This window comes from Papio anubis, chromosome 8 (genome assembly GCF_008728515.1).
Source record: "Papio anubis isolate 15944 chromosome 8, Panubis1.0, whole genome shotgun sequence".
Taxonomy (NCBI): domain Eukaryota; kingdom Metazoa; phylum Chordata; class Mammalia; order Primates; family Cercopithecidae; genus Papio; species Papio anubis.
The window spans coordinates 76,078,332-76,097,596 of NC_044983.1; the positions used below are offsets into that span (position 1 = coordinate 76,078,332).

At 41.8% G+C, this 19,265-nt stretch overlaps 1 protein-coding gene across 2 annotated transcripts in view; it reads left to right on the plus strand.

Moving 5' to 3' along the window:
* The first annotated feature begins 430 nt into the window (after window positions 1-430).
* ZBTB10 (zinc finger and BTB domain containing 10) overlaps window positions 431-19,265 on the plus strand; it is a 40,903-nt gene continuing 22,068 nt past the window's right edge. Inside the window, exons 1-2 of one of the 2 annotated variants that reach the window (XM_031669646.1) lie at window positions 431-1,760; window positions 15,970-16,858. In XM_031669646.1, the coding sequence (XP_031525506.1) occupies window positions 1,665-1,760; window positions 15,970-16,858 (985 nt within the window). In that variant the 5' untranslated portion in view covers window positions 431-1,664. Of the gene's footprint in view, window positions 1,761-2,054; window positions 3,656-15,969; window positions 16,859-19,265 lie in introns of those variants that run through there. The other variant, XM_021942457.2, reaches the window with a different exon arrangement.

A 19,265-nucleotide genomic window follows, 5' to 3' on the forward strand; every position in this document is an offset into this window, starting at 1 on the left:
TTCTGAAGGGTAAAAACTCCATCGTCTTAAACCTCTCAGCAGCTAAAACAAAGCAGGACAAAACAAAACAAAACAAAAAACCCTACAACTGTACTCACCTGAGGAAATGCATCAGAATTTCAATCTCTTGAGCACTGGTGGCCAAGTGACAATATGTTTATTACTGGAAAAATACTCAAAGCCAAAATCCTTTTGTGGCAGGGTAGTACTGTCATTCTTTACATTAAAATTACCTATAGTCTATAAGATAGAACCAATGTTTTTTGTTTGATACACAACACTGCCAATCAACACAGGTACTAAAAATTACAGTGAATCAAGTGAATGTTGCTTTGAATAAATCTATACAATCAGTATGAGTCTGGATGTGGATTCATGTGTTTAGTCCATTTAAAAAATATTAAGGAAAACGCCCTTTTATAATATGTTTGAGAAGACTTCTTTATTTAAATATTTATTTATTTTTAAAAGACTAGTCAAGTGGAAGTGGGGAAAGAGTGCACAAAGGGAAACCAACTGTGAATAACCAATTGAGACAATTCACTACCTTGGGACCAGCCAAAGCTTGCTTTTTAAAGTAACCTTGAAATACATACCATATTCCATATTATACAAAGCTTTACATATTGCTCTTAGTTTTGAAATAGAAAAAAACTTTTTGAAGAGAGTAAGAATCATAAAACTAGAAGGTCTAAAAATTGTAACACTTCCTCTTCATAAAACATATATAACTTTATTTACATTAATATATTATTTAGGAGGTTCACGCCTTTAACATAACCCCATTAGATAATCTATAACTGTAAAGAGTTCATGTATATTTCTCATTTTCTGCACATATGTATTAATGTAAAACATCTGCCCTGCCATATTCTTTTTTAGTCAACAATTATCTTGAGCATTTTATTAGTTTGTGATTCACCTTCTAATACATATGTTGCTTAAGAGTAAAAAGCCCCTCCATAACTTTAAAACACCTTTTTTTAAACCTGAAATAGGCTTAAATTCTCACGTTGTCAGATGAGTCTTAACACTTTAGTATTTGCTAAATTTAGCCTACTAAGATTTTTTTAAAGGAGCATAAGGGCCCTAAATTGGAAAGAAAAAAAAAAAAAACTCTCCTACGATCATAATTGTGGGATTTCATTTCCAGTTCATTCTGTTGGAATCAATCTGAATTCCATGTAATGTAAACAGTTCAAAAAGTCTTAAAAATGAATTGTTGACTTTAAACAATCTTCGGAGCCGCTCACAATGTCCGTAGAAGCAGACTCCTCCCCGCTCCTGGGGAAAACCCTGCCTAATATTTATAACGTTATGACATACTGTAATACTCACAAGGTGGTTGTAGAAGTATAAACACGACTGGAGTTATCTGATTGGCTGCTGGTGATGTAACACCCATGTCAATACTTCCCAGTGAACGCACGTGTTCGACCTTTTATTTAAATTTCCATTTCATCACAGCAATAAGACACTCGGGGCGGTGCATTTTCTGTGAAATGATTATTGCCCTGGGCCCGAGGTGCTGCCTCGCACAATGCATCAGAGGAGGTTGTGTCCGTGGTCGTAACCTCCTCGCGTGAAAGGCACCGCCTGGTCCAGTCTTTGTGAAGGAACAAAATAAGTTCACTTCCTTGGGCACCGCCACCCACCCTCAGCAAATGACAAGGCTGGAGCGCAGCTCCCACCGCACAGTTATTTGCAAAGTCCCAGGTGAACTCGTGGCGAGAGAAGGAAAATGCGCGTCCCGGGCGCGGGTAGGTGCGTGTGGGCAGCGGGGAGGCGGCCAGACCCTGACACTCGCCAGCTGTTTGTCCTCCGCGTAGCCCGGCCCCGGCCGCACACGCCCGCCCCCTCCCTGAGACCCCCAACCCGCCGCCCGGCCTTTTGTCCCCCGCCCCTCGGCCGACTTCCTTCCCCGCGGCCGCACCCCCGCCCCCAGGCCGGAGGCGCGGCCCAGCCCCTTTCCTGGTCCCCTGGCGCCCCCACCCCACCCCAGCCCAGCCCCAAGCCCAGCCCCCCTCCCCCAGCCCGGCCCCCACCCTTTCCCCCTCCAGCGGTTACTGCTACCCCGGTGCATTGTGGGCGCACGGTCCGTTGTTCATTTGCCATTCGACCTCCGCCAGGGCCTGGTCGGACGGAAACGCTCCGCCGGCTTTATTGTCGCTTCGTTATGTGGCGGAGCCGAGCAGCTTAGCGTGCCTCTCACCCTCAGCGCCTGCGAAGCCGGCGACGGCGTCGGGACTCCTCGGCGCGCGGAGGAAGGATATCTGTGTGGAGGGTCGGTGTGTGCGCGCGGCTTTAAAGAGGGGGCAGCGAAGGGTCTCCCCGCACTCCGCCGCTCAAGTTCGAAGGCCTCGCTTGCCCCCGGCTCGCTCCTCACCTCTCCGCCGCCCGCCCCCTTCTCCGCGCGGGACGCTGCCCGGAGCGCGGCGGGGCGGGGGTGGAGGACGAGAGAGCGGCCGGAGGCGTCGGCCCGGCAGCGGCAGCGGACGCGTGCGGCAGCCCCGGGAGCGAGCGCGAGCCGGGCTGCCGGGCGAGAGGGCGAGGCCGAGCCCCGCGAGACCGGAACGCCGGGGGCGGGGGCGGGGGCGAGACAGAGGGGGAGCCGCGGGGAGCGCGCGGGACGCGGCCCGAGGCCGTGCGCGAGCCGGGGCACCGGGCGGCGGCGGCGCGCGCCATGTCGTTCAGTGAAATGAACCGCAGGACGCTGGCGTTCCGAGGAGGCGGGTTGGTCACCGCTAGCGGCGGCGGCTCCACGAACAATAACGCTGGCGGGGAGGCCTCAGCTTGGCCTCCGCAGCCCCAGCCGAGACAGCCCCCGCCGCCAGCGCCGCCCGCGCTTCAGCAGCCTAATGGGCGGGGGGCCGACGAGGAAGTGGAATTGGAGGGCCTGGAGCCCCAAGACCTGGAGGCCTCCGCCGGGGCGGTCGCCGGCGCCGCCGAGGAAGCCAAGGAGTTGCTGCTCCCCCAAGACGCGGGCGGCCCCACCTCGCTTGGCGGCGGTGGCGCGGGGGGCCCCCTGCTAGCAGAAAGGAACCGTCGGACTCTGGCCTTCCGAGGCGGCGGCGGGGGTCTCGGCAACAATGGCAGTAGCCGCGGCCGCCCCGAGACCTCGGCGTGGCCCCTGAGGCATTTCAATGGGCGAGGGCCGGCGACTGTGGATCTGGAGCTGGACGCGCTGGAGGGGAAGGAGTTGATGCAGGACGGCGCGTCCCTGAGCGACAGCACCGAGGACGAGGAGGAGGGGGCGAGCCTGGGCGACGGCAGCGGGGCGGAAGGCGGCAGCTGCAGCAGCAGCAGGCGGTCGGGCGGCGATGGCGGGGACGAAGTGGAGGGCAGTGGTCTGGGAGCTGGCGAAGGAGAGACTGTCCAGCACTTCCCGCTCGCGCGGCCCAAGTCTCTAATGCAGAAGCTCCAATGTTCCTTCCAGACCTCCTGGCTCAAGGACTTTCCCTGGCTGCGCTATTCCAAGGATACTGGTCTTATGTCTTGCGGTTGGTGCCAAAAGACCCCTGCAGATGGGGGAAGCGTGGACCTTCCCCAAGTGGGGCATGATGAGCTTTCGCGAGGGACCCGCAACTACAAGAAAACCCTCCTCCTGAGGCACCACGTCTCTACCGAGCACAAACTCCACGAAGCCAACGCCCAGGTACAGTATATCCTGCTCCTACTTTTTTGAGATCTTTTAGGGAAAGGTTTATCAGCATTCCCTTCCCCCCACCCCCCCAAAAAATCTCAAAACCATTTTCTTGGGTGAAGACATCGTTCTAGTTGAGAGGTGCGGGAAGCTTACGCGTGGGGGTTGAGAAAGCCTGGGAACAAGTTTTGAAAAGTTCTGTGTGTTGTGGGGGGAAGGGGATGGAATGACAATTGTCTTGTCGTAGCGCTGGATTTTTTTTTTTTTTATGACTCAGATTTCTTATCAGATTGAATCAAAAAGAAAGTGAGGTTGAAGGTTTTAACCTAAAAGGCTGACTTTGCGGTAAAAAAAAATTTATTAGCTGTGATTTTAGAGAAGCTGCTCTGTGCTCACAGACGTTTAGTGTGCTGGTCGAAGTCAAATCGGGCAACTCTTTGAAGAGTGGATTAAACAGTTTTCCTTTACCTTTAAGGCTGCCCCTTTCAGGAAAACGTCCAGCCGAAAACATTCTTTATATGAGATCAAGATAATGTGAAGTATGAGAGAGTATGTAAATGTAGAGAATGCTATTTGGAACTCCTTGCTCTTGTGTATAATTTTACTAAATTAATCTCTGTTGAACTTTCTTACCAAGGCCTGGTTTTGGTAAATTATTGTAGTTTTTACTTGTTTACTCAGATTTCTGTGCTGAGATTTTTTTCGTGCTGTTCCTTTTCAGAAAGATTTTTAAATGCAGCTTACAATTAAGTACTTTAAACTTAGCATTAGAAATGTTTAATGTGTAGTTATTTGTATCAAGTAGTGGATTTGGATTGGTAGGGAATTTATTTACCAAACACCGTGAAAGTGCTTACAAAAAGTAAGCTGTACTTTAGTTCTTAGTCCTTGTTTTAACATTTCCAGTCTAAAGATAGTAAGCCTTACTATTTTGATAATCTGTATTCAAGCCAAACAGATGTTGATCAGTCCTCACTTTTTGACTTTAAGGCAACCTGTGGTGGTAGATGGAATTCATTCTTTCGTGTTGGTAGCCAGTCGTTGATTTTATAAAGTTAGCTCTCAGATAGTAGTCTGTTTATTGGAATGATTCTCCTGTTCAGCGCACTTACCGTGGGTTAATTAGGCGCACCAGTAACCCACAGACACAGCACCCATGTTTCTCAGAAGTTAGGGCTTTAACTTTAAAGCACAGGGTAATTTCCCCGCCCCCGCCCCAGTGGACAATGTAGTAGGGTTCTTGTTGTTGTTGTTTTGCACACATTTTAGTTGCCTAAGCCCTAGAAGGAAGGTCATTTAACGATACAAGGCTGAGAAAGGTTAAGTAAATTGTCCTAAGAGTCTAGGGTGACCCAACTGAGGCTAGAGCCTGTAAGGAATGTCGTAATGGAAAAAGAATGGATTTGGAGTAAATCTGGGTTCAGATCTCAACTTTCTGCAATTAACTAGCTTTGTGAGCTTGGGCAATAGAGTGAAATGGAACTAACAGTTCCTTGTCTTTCGTGTGCCAAACACATTTATTCTGCAAAGTATTTATTTTTTGTTCCCATTTTACAGAAGAGGAATCTAAAGCCTTAAAGGGTTAAGTAACATTCCTGAAGTTAGGTAGTAAGATGATGGAGTTGCAGGGGACTTGTGAAAATGGAAGTTTAATTTTCCAAATAGAGCTAGGTTGGTTACTTAGAAAATGTTAAATGGGATGAATTTTCTTAATCTGCTGTGGACCAATTACTCTATTAGCATAGTCTCTCCCTGCAGGTAAATCTGAATGGGAATGCAAATTATAATTAGCTCCTTTAGTGAACCTGAAATCAGAAGAAGGGGCATCAGTTGGATAACCTTAAGTTAGCCTCAGCCTGGGTGTATTCTCCTCTGGGTATATATCTTTGTCTTGGAATTCCTAGGAAAAACCTTTCTAAACTTGAACTGAACTATGAGTCTCTTCCTGTTCACTCCTTTAAATTCCCCCATCAGTGCAATCTGCAGGCCATCTCCTTTCTTTGGGACGTTCTATACAATATGCATATATTAAGGACTACAGTTTTAGTAAGTCCTGTGTGTCCTAAGGTTATATATTAGTCTCCTTGATTGGATTTTGAGTGTTTTCACTTTGAATTGATCCTAATCATTTCTTAGTTTCGTTATAACTAATCTTGAGGGGATATCTCGTTATCAACCCCAGGTACCAGCTGTATAAATATCTCTTTGTCTTAACTTGAGTGACAGGTTCCTCATCTGTTTTACTCTTTTTGGAGACTGCAATCATTTTTTTTCCCCGTTCTTCTGCCGTCTCCAATTACCTGTAGGAGGCACTATAACACAACACGTAATGTAAGCGCCTACATGGCTTAAGGTCAGAGGACTTTGCTCCTAAATCTCTACTTTTTTGGGCAGGCAAATTAGTTAACTTTTAGTTTCCATATGTATGCAAAGTATGTGTGCCAGCATAAAACCACTTAGTGCTGTTTTTTTTGTTTTTTTTTTTTTTGAGACGGAGTCTCACGCTGTGGCCCAGGCTGGAGTGCAGTGGCCGGATCTCAGCTCACTGCAAGCTCCGCCTCCCGGGTTCACGCCATTCTCCGGCCTCAGCCGCCCGAGTAGCTGGGACTACAGGCGCTGCCACCTCGCCCGGCTATTTTTTGTATTTCTTAGTAGAGACGGGGTTTCACCGTGTTAGCCAGGATGGTCTCGATCTCCTGACCTCGTGATCCGCCCATCTTGGCCTCCCAAAGTGCTGGGATTACAGGCTTGAGCCACCGCGCCCGGCCAGTGCTGTTATTTATTATCATTATTACCTTTTTGTTTTGTTTTTTTGAGGCAGTGACTCCATTGCCCAGGCTGGAGTGCAGTGGTGAGATCAAGGCTCACTGCAGCCTCCTGGGCTCAGGCATCCTCCCGAGTAGCTAGAACTACAGGTGCACGCCACCATTCCTGGCTAGTTTTTAAGTTTTTTTTTTTTTGTAGAAACGGGGGTCTCACTATGTTGCCCAGGCTGGTCTCAGACTTCTCGGCTCAAGCAGTTTTCCCACCTTGACCTCCCCAAAATGCTGGGATTACAGGTGTGAGCCACTGAACCTGGCCATTATTACTTATTTTGATCACCAGTCAGTTCTCCTTTTTTATACCCTTCAGAGACTTTGTGGCCATCAGGTTCTTTGAACATTCTGAGCCTATTTCTCATACATGAAATTTTTCTCAGCTTCACAAAGGCACTCTTGAATATCTTGTCTTAAAAACCTGGAAATGAGAGTTCTAGAATTCTTCAGGCAAGAAATCAGTTTGAGTCTAAGAGTACTAAACTCCTATTTTCCCCATTATTTCTCAGAGTCCTGTTTCTGAGAGGAATTTGGCCACATCTTAACACAGTCATGTACTGCATAACATTTTCAAGGATGGACTGCATATGTGATAATGGTCCCAAAAAGACTACAGTGGAGCTGAAAAATTACTATCACCTAGTAATACCGTAAAGTTGTAGTGCACTTTGTTTTGTAATCCCAGCAGATCAGGAGGCGGAGGTGGGTGGATCACTTGAGGTCAGGAGTTCGAGACCAGCTTGACCAACGTAGTGAAACCCTGTCTCTACTTAGTGTAGCCTAAGTGTACGGTGCTCATAAAATCTACAGCAGTGTATAGTAATATCCTAGGCCTTTCATTCAGTCATCACTCACTGACTTACCCCAGAGCAGCTTCCAGTCATGTCAGCTCTGTTCATGGTGAGTGCCCTATAAGGTGTGCCATATTTTTACTGTACCTTTTTCATGTTTAGATAGATTAGATACACAAATACTATTGTGTTACAATTGTCTAAAGTATTCATTACAGTAACATAATGTACAGGTTTGTAGTCTGGGAGCAATAGGCCTGACCATATAGCCTAGGTGTGTAATAGGTTATACCATCTAGGTTTGTGTATACTGTGACATTTGCACAGTGACAAAATCGATGCATCTCTCAGATCATATCCCTGTCATTAAGTGATGCATAACTGTATGTCATGAAAGGTGATTTTTCTCTAAGTAAGAAAAGTATCTTTTTGTTAATCCCTTGGTAGTGACCAAAAAGTTAATTCTTCTGTTAATTGGACCTTGGTTATTGTGGACTATTTGTGGGAGAGTCTTTTAAAACATGCTTTCTGAGTCTGTGTTTTGAGCCTTCCATTTCAGAGGTGTCCCTGTATTTATAAGGATATGAGGGACAATTAATAGTTTAATTTTAAGTAACAATTGACTATATGATCAGAGTTAGGTTTAATGATTAGCTCATTCAGTATCTGACCATTGGCTCAGAAGACTTTAAAATTAAGTGATTACCACTTATTCTTGGTCAAAACTTTCTACCCAATTGTGAAATTTTCATAGCCTAAAGCACACGTCCTGTCAACTCTTCCCAGGAGAAACAGGCACCCAAATGTATTATTGTTGTAAATTTAGTTAACGTTTACAGAAACTAAGTAATGAATTCAGGCCAGTGATCTGATTGAACTATCTAGTTGGAATATATTGATGTCAGTAGCTGAGCAAACAAAGACTATAAGGCAGATCTATCAGCCTAATTTGTTTTTGGCAGAAATAAGGGCCAACGTTGATTGGTTGGTTGGTTGGTTAGTTGGTTGGTTTTTAACACTTTCGGAAGAAAGTCTGAAAGATCTTTCACTGAGGAAAAATCAATTAGAGTTGAGCCTGTAACCCATTCAATTCCATTGTTTATTATTTATATATTTTACATTATAATTTATTAATTCTTTGTGTTTTATTCAGTAACAGCTAGTACATAGCACTTATGCTTTTCAAACTTTTGTTAGCAGTGTTTGACTATACCTTATTGTGTACCTAGGATTAGCTTCCTTCTCCATCTTAAGTTTAGCTGTGTTAGGTTGATGCAAAGCACTGGAGATAAAAATCTGTAAATAAAACATTCATTCTCTCTGCCCTCAAGGAACTTGTAGTTTAGTAAGGAGAGATAGGACTGAAAAAAGACGCAGATACCATGGTAGCAGTGTATAATCAGGGTACATTGAAGTTTTTTTTTTTTTTTTTGAGACGGGGTCTCACTCTGTCACCCAGGCTGGAGTGCAGTGGTGTGATCTTGGCTCACTGCAACCTCCGCCTCCTGGGTTCAAGCGATTCTTCTCCCTCAACCTCCTGATTAGCTGGAACTACAGGCACATGCCACCATACTAGGCTAATTTTTGTATTTCTAGTAGAGACGGGGTTTCAGTATGTTGGCCAGGATGGTCGCTATCTCCTGACCTCGTGATCTGCCCACCTAGGCCTCCCAGTGCTGGGATTACAAGCGTGAGCCACACGCCCGGCCTGAAGATTCTTAAGGAAGGGAGTGATCAGTTCTACCTGCAAAGGTTGGAAGAAACTTGTACAACTGACTCTTGAATTTTAATTGCATTTAATTAATAGGTGTTGACCAGGGTGGGGAGGGCATTTAGGCAGTGCAGTTAGAAACAGCCTGAGGAGGAGCCAGGCATGGTGGTTCACGCCTGTAATGCCAGCACTTTGGGAGGCCGAGGTGGGTGGATCACTTGAGGTCAGGACTTTGAGACCAGCCTGACCAATATGGTGAAACCCTGTCTCTACTAAAAATACAAACATTAGCCAGGTGTGGTGGCGGTTGCCTGTAATCCCAGCTACTCAGGAGGCTGAGGCAGGAGAATCGCTGGAACCTAGGAAGCACCCCACTGTACTCCATCCGGGGCGACAAGTGAGACTGTGCCTCAGAACACACACACACACACACACACACACACACACACACACACACACACAGCCTGAGGAAAGTGAAGAATGGTATTTTAGAGAAAGGAGAGTTTGGTTGCTGTGCAGGATGAAAAATCAAGTTTGAACAGTAAGGTCATGGAGGATCTCCTGTCGTGCTGAAAACATTAAATTTTATTCTCTTGACAAATGGGCAACAATAGCAGTTTTAAGCGGGGGAGAATCATTATCAAATGTGTATGCATTGCCATCCAGAGACACCTACGTAGTATGTATGTGGGCTTAGAGTTTGAGGAGAGAACTGGTTGGCAGGCTGTTATAATAACCTGAACAGGCCAGGCTCAGTGGCTCACACTTGTAATCCCAACACTTTGGGAGGCCGGGGGAGGGGGGGTGGATCACCTGAGGTCGGGAGTTCGAGACCAACCTGACCAACATGGAGAAACCCCATCTCTAATTAAAATAAATAAATAAATAATACAAAATTAGCCAGGCATGGTGGCGTGTACCTATAATCCCAGCTGCTCAGGAGGCTGAGGCAGGAGAATCGCTTGAACGCAGGAGGCAGAGGTTGCGGTGAGCCAAGATTATACCCTTGCACTGCACCTTGGGCAACAAGAGTAAAACTCCATCTCAAAAATAAAAAAATACCTGAATAACCATAGTCTGTCTGCTCCCTAACACTTACAGGATTAGAATTTCTGGGGATAGTACTTAAGCTACCAGAGAGGATGCCATCACTCAAAGATTCAGAGATGATCAGAAAACTACAAAAGAGACCACCTTGTCTTTTTCTCTACCAACTATTATAATTTGTCATTGCCACTAGCATGTATTTGTTTGGCATCACACTTGCTATGGCCTTGTCTTCCTTCGATAAAATGAATTTATTCTAAAATTTGGAAGTAGAAATTACTGTTTTTGTTCTTTTAGTATATTCCAGTGAATTGCTGCAGAGTAATGAAGATTTTGATGTTTTCATTGCTTTTAGTTTACCCTTGAATGATTGTGTTTCAAATGTCTTTTTTGCTAATTCAGTTATTGGAAAAGGGTTGTAATTGAGTATGGTAGTAAATACTAATTGCTTGTTTCTTTAGTTGAATAACATTTTCCTATCATTTATGGATTGACTACAGGTGTGTTGTTTGACTTTCTATTACTTGCAACTGAAGTTAGCCTCTCTTCCTCTATTCCCACGAAAGTGTAGGAGACTGGGTGATGGTCTTGTATTCTCTACAAGTTGGTGACATTGTTTAGGCCGCAAGCTAGAATGCTGATGACCCTATGATTCTCTCCCTCCACCCCTTATATCTGTTTTATCATGCAAGTTCTGATGATTTTTAGACTATTTTTGTAGGCTCTGCTTGACACCTCATTGACATCTATCTTCTCTAATTAAGGTCTTTTTTTCTTGTAAGTATGTTGCGCTGTTCACAGTAGCTTTCCAGAGGGTACATGGCTCACACCTGTAATCTTATCTCTTTGGGAGGCCGAAGTGGGAGAATTGCTTGAGTCCAGGAGTTTGCCACCAGCCTGGGCAACACAGGGAGACTCTTACCTCTACAAAAAATTTAAAAAATAAAATAACTGGGCATGGTGGCACACACCTTATAGTCCCAGCTACTTGGGAGGCTGAGACAGGAGGATCCCTTGAACTCAGGAGGTTGAGGGTACAATGAGCCATGATCTAACCACTGCACTCCTGCCTGGGTGACAGAGTGACACTGTTTCAAAAAAAAGGAAAATTAGCTTTCCAACTGGTCACGGTATCTGTAGTCTTCTTTCCCTGATAATAAATCTCTACCTTGCTGCCATAGTCATCTCTTCTCTTTGTTATTTCAATTATATCACTGCTTCTGAAAACTCTGTAAGGTGCCAATAGCAATGGTTCTAATATTTGGGAGGGGGAAGGGGGTTCACATCTTTTTTTTTCTTTTTTTTTTTTTTAGAGATAGAGTTTTGCTATGTTGACTGGACTGGTCTTGGACTCCTGGCTACCAGCCATCCTGTCGCCTTCCAGAGTGCTGGGATTACATGTCCCTCTTTATAATCTGGTCAAAATGGATGGACATTTACCTCTGAAATGTGCCCAAGTGCATATTTGCATTCCATAGGGCTGTTTAGAAAATCACGTTGAAATTCTTTTACAAATCTGAACTTTTGAGGATGCTATAGACCATCTTATGTTTTTTTAAATGCTGGATTTTTTTTGTTGTTTTGTTTTGTTTTTAATGCTGTTTCATTTACTTGAAGTGCTCATCCACCCATCCCACTCTTGGATCCTTTAAAGCTCTGCTCAGGTCTTGTTTCTTCCAAAAAGCATCCCCATACTTTAAAAACAAAAAACTGGATTAGATACACCTGCTTTCTGCTCTTACACCACCTTAAGAGTCTTACCCACTAACAGTAACTTCAAATTAGCAACTGAATCATTTTGGTTCCCAGTGTAGACCCAGGCCAAAGTAGGCATTCATTTAATGCTTATTAAATAAATGCGTAAAGTTAGGACTTTTCAAGCATTTTCGTTTGAGTAAAATATTTACTATTTTGTAGCCTATATTCTTTAAATATTGAACATCTAGATAATAGGTTATAAGGATTTTAATAAATGGACACCTATCTATGTTTTCTAAATTTTAAAAGACTTGATATTGAGGTCTCATCCAGACTAAAGTTTTACTAATGGGCATCTTCACAAATGAAAAAATTCAAGATTTCGTATTTAGCTCTGAATGTCTGTTTCTTTAAAATCTCCTTGTTTAGCCAGTTTAGACTATAATGTCAGGGCTAATTGTGTTGTCCTTTTTGGGAGAGAGGTTAGAAAAGGTCACTACATTTGAAAAGACCAGTTGTGGATATAGTAATTTTTTTAAAACTTATCAGTGATATCTGATGTTATCGGTATACTAAAAGTGGACATAGAACATTAAAGAAGGATCTAAAGACGCAAAGAATACCTGGAGTTATTAGGGACCTATTTAAGATTTTGTCTCTGGCATTAAGAATTTATTAATTTGTTGAGTTCAGCAAATAATATTGGCAGTTTTTTAGTGCTTTGTACTTATTTAGCTCTTTTACCCAAATCCTTTAATAATAATCTCCTTAGAGAGTACACGTACTCTTGGAAATGATTCATTTTTTCGAAGGGCATATTTATTTGTGTGGTTTTTTTTTTTTTTTTTTTTTTTTTGAAGGGCATATTTAATAGCTGCTGCAGACATATGGAATAGTGCTTTAATCAGTGGTAAACAAGAAATTGCTGTTACTGGTTATAAAAGCAAGCGACATTAATGTTCTTGTACCGTAGTAATGAGAAAAAAAAATAGTGGTTGAATAGTGTTTAATTTGTACAGTTTGTGTCAGTAGAATGGGCAGATATTTTGATGGATAGGCTTTTGTCTTAGTTACTTCTAAAAATTAGAACATCTGGTATGGTAAAGGCAGAGAATCTTAGCAATTGGCACTGGCCCAGAAAATTCAGAGTGCAGTGACCATAGCCTATTATGACTGCTACAATAGGCATAGCCACCTCCTGAAGTGTTTTCAACTGTTTGATATATGAACTTTAGGCAGTTCTTGACTTGTGCATGCTGATTCACTGCTTTCACAAACACTTCATGGGTATATGCTGCCAGATATTCAGTGTTGAAAATTTTGCTTCTTCCAAATATTCATACAATATTCATACTTTTACTGTAATATATAGTAGATAGAACATTGAACCACATGAGCTTGGGTTCAGGTACAGCTTGTGTAACAAAGCTTAGTGTTGGGCCTGCATCAAAGCAAGATTCTTCCCCCTTATTTGGAATTTCTGTAGAGAGCATAGGCAAAAAAATTGACTCAGTCTCAAAAGGGAAACCAAGTAAACAGAATGATGCTTTTGTAGAAAGTTACATTGTCCAAGTAATTGTTATAGGTGTTTTCAGTATCACTCTTTACATTTTCACACAAGTAGTAAATCGTTTCTTTCCTCTTTGCTACATATGAACTTTCACAACATACTGTTTTTTTTTTTTTTTAAGCAAGTATTTGCAACAATCCAATACAACATACTGGTTTAATACAAAAGCTTAGGTTAACTAAGTCTCATTATTACGTTACTTCCTTTCTGCTGTTCCCCAAAAACAAAAATAAGGGTATTACTCATGAATGGACTTGTTCTGATTCCTCTATCCGTGACTTAACAGTTTTTGCAGAATTGGATGTTTTGGTAGGAGGAGAAAATACCTAATTTAGAGCATGGAACATTATTATATGGTGGGGGGCATGGGTGGGAGTTTTTTGGTAAAAAGGCATTACGCACTTGGTACCAGAAGGGAACGGGAAGGTTGCCAAGGAATCGTCGAAAATGAGGAAATTTCTCTACTTTGTGTGCTTCATTCTGAAGTGATCATATACTCCAGATTCGCAGGGTTTTTCATACTATTCTATTTTCACAGTGAAACAGTTGAAGTGTGTCCTGGAATTTTTTTTCTTTTTGAGCCAGGATCTTAGTCTGTTGCCCAAACTGGAGTGCAGTGATGCGATCTTGGCTCACCGCAACCTCTGCCTCAGCCTCCCAAGTAGCTGGGATTACAGGCGCACCCCACTACTGCCCAGCTAATGTTTGTATTTTTAGTAGAGATGGAGTTTGGGGTTTCACCATGTTGGCCAGAGTAGTCTTGAACTCCTGACCTCAAATGATCCACCCGCCTTAGCCTCTCAAGCTGCTGGGATTACAGGCGTGAGCCACCGCACCTGGCTGTGTCCTGGAATATTAATATTTTGGTTCTTTCAGTTGACTTCTCATATGTGGGAGCAACACTATAATTTTTAGATGGACTGAGTTAGTTTCAGAGAATTGAGATGACAGTGTGACAGTGTGTGTGGCCTCCTGTGACATGGACTCAAGTAAAGCTAAAATTTTTATGATTTAGCCATGCATGTGATTGCATTAAGTCACATTTTGTGATTGTTTAGGGATCCACCATTTAGGATATTGTTTGTGAGACTTCTTTTGCAGTCCTGTCATCTCTACACCACTTCCTCTCTTCTAAGCATGTCAGTCCTTTGAACCTGTTTACACTCTAGTATTTATTTCTCCACGTTTTTCTCCATGCTTGTAAAATCATAGATCCATGTATATGTGTATATATTTTATTATTTTATAGAAATGGTCTATGTTTAACTTAATATTTTGTGCCAAAGAATTGACACTTGAATAAGGTCAGTATTTTCAGTTCTACTAGAAATGGTCTAAGCAGTTTATCTCTTGGGAAAGAGATGATTACTTCAGTTGTTTAGCAAAGTGTGGAGGGGATATTTAATCAAAGTGCTGGAGGGGATATTCAGCTCTGCCTTGAGGGAGCTTACCCACCTAGTCACTGTATGAGGAAAGTCATAAAGTTTTTTTTTGTTTGTTTTTTTTTTTTTTTTGAGACGGAGTCTCGCTCTGTCGCCCAGGCTGGAGTGCAGTGGCCGGATCTCAGCTCACTGCAAGCTCCGCCTCCCGGGTTCACGCTATTCTCCTGCCTCAGCCTCCCGAGTAGCTGGGACCACAGGCGCCGCCACCTCGCCCGGCTAATTTTTTGTGTTTTTAGTAGAGACGGGGTTTCGCCGTGTTAGCCAGGATGGTCTCGATCTCCTGACCTTGTGATCCGCCCGTCTCGGCCTCCCAAAGTGCTGGGATTACAGGCTTGAGCCACCGCGCCCGGCCGAAAGTCATAAAGTTTTAACTAACATTTGTAATACTGATTTATAGTTTAGGGAAAAGGCTCGGGGATAGTGACTTTCCAAGGATACGCAGTTAATAGCTGGTACAGACAGCATTCTGAATTCTAGCTCATACTCTTACGATTATATCACACAATTTTAATTGTGACTGCAAGTAGGTCTATAATGAATACCTGTATGATAAGAAGCAAAATTTATAAACATTTAGAATTTTGAATTCAGGAATTTTAATTTACCTTACAGTTTATAGTATTTATGACCCTAAAGAGATAAATCGTTTTGAAAGTTGATAGGAAATTATATAACTAGATATTCCTGCAGTTGAAGCAGATTTTCCCCTTAGGGTCTTACCTTTATCTCTAGTTAGATTTAATTAACTTCATTGACCTAAACTGTTTGATTTTAATGTTTGCCAAGACTTAAAATTTACCTTTTTATTAATGGTAGACAGGGTGATATGCCTAGCACAAAATATAACTTGGATAGTTTAAGTTCAATCAGGGGAGACTGCTGCTTTCCTATCAGAGATAAAGCAAACTCATTTAATTCCTATAAATGAAAGTTTCTTTTCTGAAGAAAATAATTGCTCTTTTTAATTTTAAGAAATTCTCAATTCATATTCTTAGCTTATATTTGAAAGATATAACATGATGAATGTTATTTTTAAAATGAAATCCTGCTGATCTTCAGTCAGATGTGTTGATTTTTTTAAAAAATAATAGCAGTGGGTTGCACCACCATTGTTCACTCTCTTTCTTGATTACTTACAGATTCATATATTTGATTATCGCTTTTTAAAAGCTTGATAATTGTTTTCCTTGGTTTGGGAGTTTTTTAAAAAGTCAATAGAGTTTAATACTAATGTTTTTTATCCAATTACAGGAGTCAGAAATACCATCAGAAGAGGGGTACTGTGACTTTAATAGTAGGCCAAATGAGAACTCTTATTGCTATCAACTTCTGCGACAACTAAATGAACAGAGAAAGAAAGGTATTCTTTGTGATGTCAGCATTGTGGTAAGCGGAAAAATCTTCAAAGCTCATAAGAACATCCTGGTTGCAGGCAGCCGTTTCTTTAAGACTTTATATTGCTTTTCAAACAAAGAAAGCCCTAACCAAAACAATACTACCCACTTAGATATTGCTGCAGTTCAAGGTTTTTCAGTCATCTTGGACTTCTTGTATTCTGGTAACCTGGTGCTCACAAGCCAAAATGCCATTGAAGTTATGACAGTGGCCAGCTATCTTCAGATGAGTGAAGTTGTTCAAACTTGCCGAAATTTCATTAAAGATGCCTTAAATATAAGCATTAAATCAGAAGCTCCAGAGTCTGTAGTTGTGGACTATAATAATAGAAAACCAGTTAATAGAGATGGTCTGTCTTCATCACGGGATCAAAAAATTGCCAGTTTTTGGGCAACACGGAATCTTACCAATTTGGCAAGCAATGTAAAGGTTGAAAATGATGGTTGTAATGTCGACGAGGGCCAAATAGAAAACTACCAAATGAATGACAGTAGTTGGGTCCAGGATGGATCTCCTGAAATGGCTGAAAATGAATCTGAAGGTCAAACAAAAGTGTTTATTTGGAATAATATGGGCTCCCAGGGAATTCAAGAGACTGGCAAAACAAGGAGGAAAAACCAAACTACAAAAAGATTTATTTATAATATTCCACCTAATAATGAAACGAATTTAGAAGATTGCTCAGTGATGCAGCCACCTGTTGCCTATCCAGAAGAAAATACACTACTCATCAAGGAAGAACCAGGTAAATATATATACAAAGATACTTCCTTGTTCATCTTAATTCTAGTTGGATATAACCTTGAAGTATATTTTTAATTGAATTATTTTAATTATAAAGTAATACTAAAGTTGTTTACAAAAGAAGAGGGGACATCATTCAAATGCATTACATATTTGGTATATTTTCTTTGTCTTTTTTCAACACATATATATGTGAGTTTATCAAAAGATGTATTAATAGCCAGGTATTGCATATATTGTTAAGGAACGTGGACTCTGCTGCATGTATAGGTCTTTGACTTTCCTCATTTTTAGCCTCTGTGCTCACTATTTTATACCCAGTGCTGGGAAAGATGGAATCTTTAGTTGTAATATATAATCACTTTGTTATTTCAGAGACCACCTTAACCTTTTTTATTTTATTTTTGGCTGTTAAAACATATTTAAGTGTTTCAAAGAATTTTGCCAATTATGAGATTATGGTATTCTAGTTTATTTAGGACTACTGTTCTTCTGTTTTTATTTATTTATTTATTTTTGAGTGGGAGTCTCACTCTGTAGCCCAGGCTGGAGTCTCACTGCAAACTCCACCTCCCGGGTTCAAGCAGTACTCCTACCTCAGCCTCCTGAGTAGCTGGGACTGCAGGTGCATGCCACCACACCCAGCTAATTTTTGTATTTTTAGTAGAGATGGCATTTCACCATGTTGTCCAGGCTGGTATCAAACCCCTAACCTCAGGTGATCCGCTTGCCTCAGCCTCTCAAAGTGCTGGTATTACAGGCATGAGTCACCACATCTGGCCTAGAGCAGCTGCTGTTCTGTTCTCACACTAGAAGCTATTTTGTTTGTCCACTGTCACCTGATTTTCATTCACCTTTGCATTAGTTGCAAAGCCTCTGAGGCCTTTCTCTTCAATATATTTCCCTCCAAAAGTTATATAGGAATCTTAGAGAATCACATTGATAGTGGGAATTTTTTTAAAAGAAGAAGACCGTTGTTAAGTCTTTAGTTTAATCTGACTGTGTGTATCTTTATTTGAAGAAGCTCAGTGGGTTTGAGGTTTCCTATGCATACCTGAGGCTTGTCCACCACTGTCATACATTATTTAATGCTTGTTTTTTTCACTTCAAAGCACCATAACTGTTCAGTGTCTAATTTACACGATGGTGGCCATTTGAGGATTGAGTATTTTCTGTTAAAGGAATCACTGTTTTTAGTTGCCAGAGGGCAAAATGCCATAGTAATCCTGTGAAATGTTCCTCTGGCTTTTTAGATTTGGGTTAGCTTTCAGAGGTAGGAGTGTGTGTGTGTGTGTGTGTGTGTGTGTGTGTGTGAAATTTTTACTGTGTGAAAATCAGCTAGTGTGTATATATAATGAATACTATTTGTTGATCTTTTTCCTTGTACTTTATATCAAGTTTTAACAATAAAATCCCTGAGACAATTTAGTTAAATAAAATATTAAGGGTAGATAGACTCCTTAGCCAGCACTTTGTTTTGTCTTAATTATATAGAAGACCTTGACAAATTTCTTATTAGAGCTACATTGTCTTCCTGCTGTATGGATTATTCCTATTTAACAGTATAGTGGGAACCCTGTAGTGTTTTTAAATACACATACTTTTCCTTAAAGAATAAATAAGATCTTTTGGGTGTAGTGGTTGTTTGATGGCAACAGCAGTAACCCCATTTAAAAAATTAATGCCACATATAATTGGAGTGATTTAAAGAAAAGCATTAATAATGAACTACAATGCATACTTTCAAAAATAATATTACTAGCAATTTTTATCAAGTATTTCCTAGCCATGGTTGTATCAATGGATTAGTTCTATCGTAAATTAATTAGTGGTGTAACATACTTTATCTCTTACGTCTGTGTGTTTTTGTTTTTGTTTTTGTTTTTTTTTAAATGGAGTCTCACTCTGTTTCCCAGGCTGGAGTGCAGTGGCACAATCTTGGTGCACTGCAACCACTGCCTCCCATGTTCAAGCGATTCTCCTACCTGAGCCTCCCAAGTAACTGGGATTACAGGCACATGCCACCATGCCTGGCTAATTTTTGTATTATTACTAGAGATGGGGTCTCACCATGTTGACCAAGCTGATCTCAAACTCCTGACCTCAAATCCACCCACCTCGGCCTCCCAGCGTGTTGGGATTGCATGTGTGAGCCTCCGTGCCCAGCCATCTCTTGAAAAGGATCGTTTTCATTTTGTTGTTACCAGTTTGGTATCCGAACCTTGCTTAACTCACAAATTTGGTTCTATCAGTGCCACCAATGTTGTTTGGTGGAAACAAAAATGGGTCTCGAGCATTATGGTTAGGGTAAAATATGATTTAGAGCCAAGGACTGGCGAATTTTTACTGTAAAGGGCTAAAACAGTAAAAAAAAAAAAAAAAAGACTTTCACCTTTGTTGGCCATAAA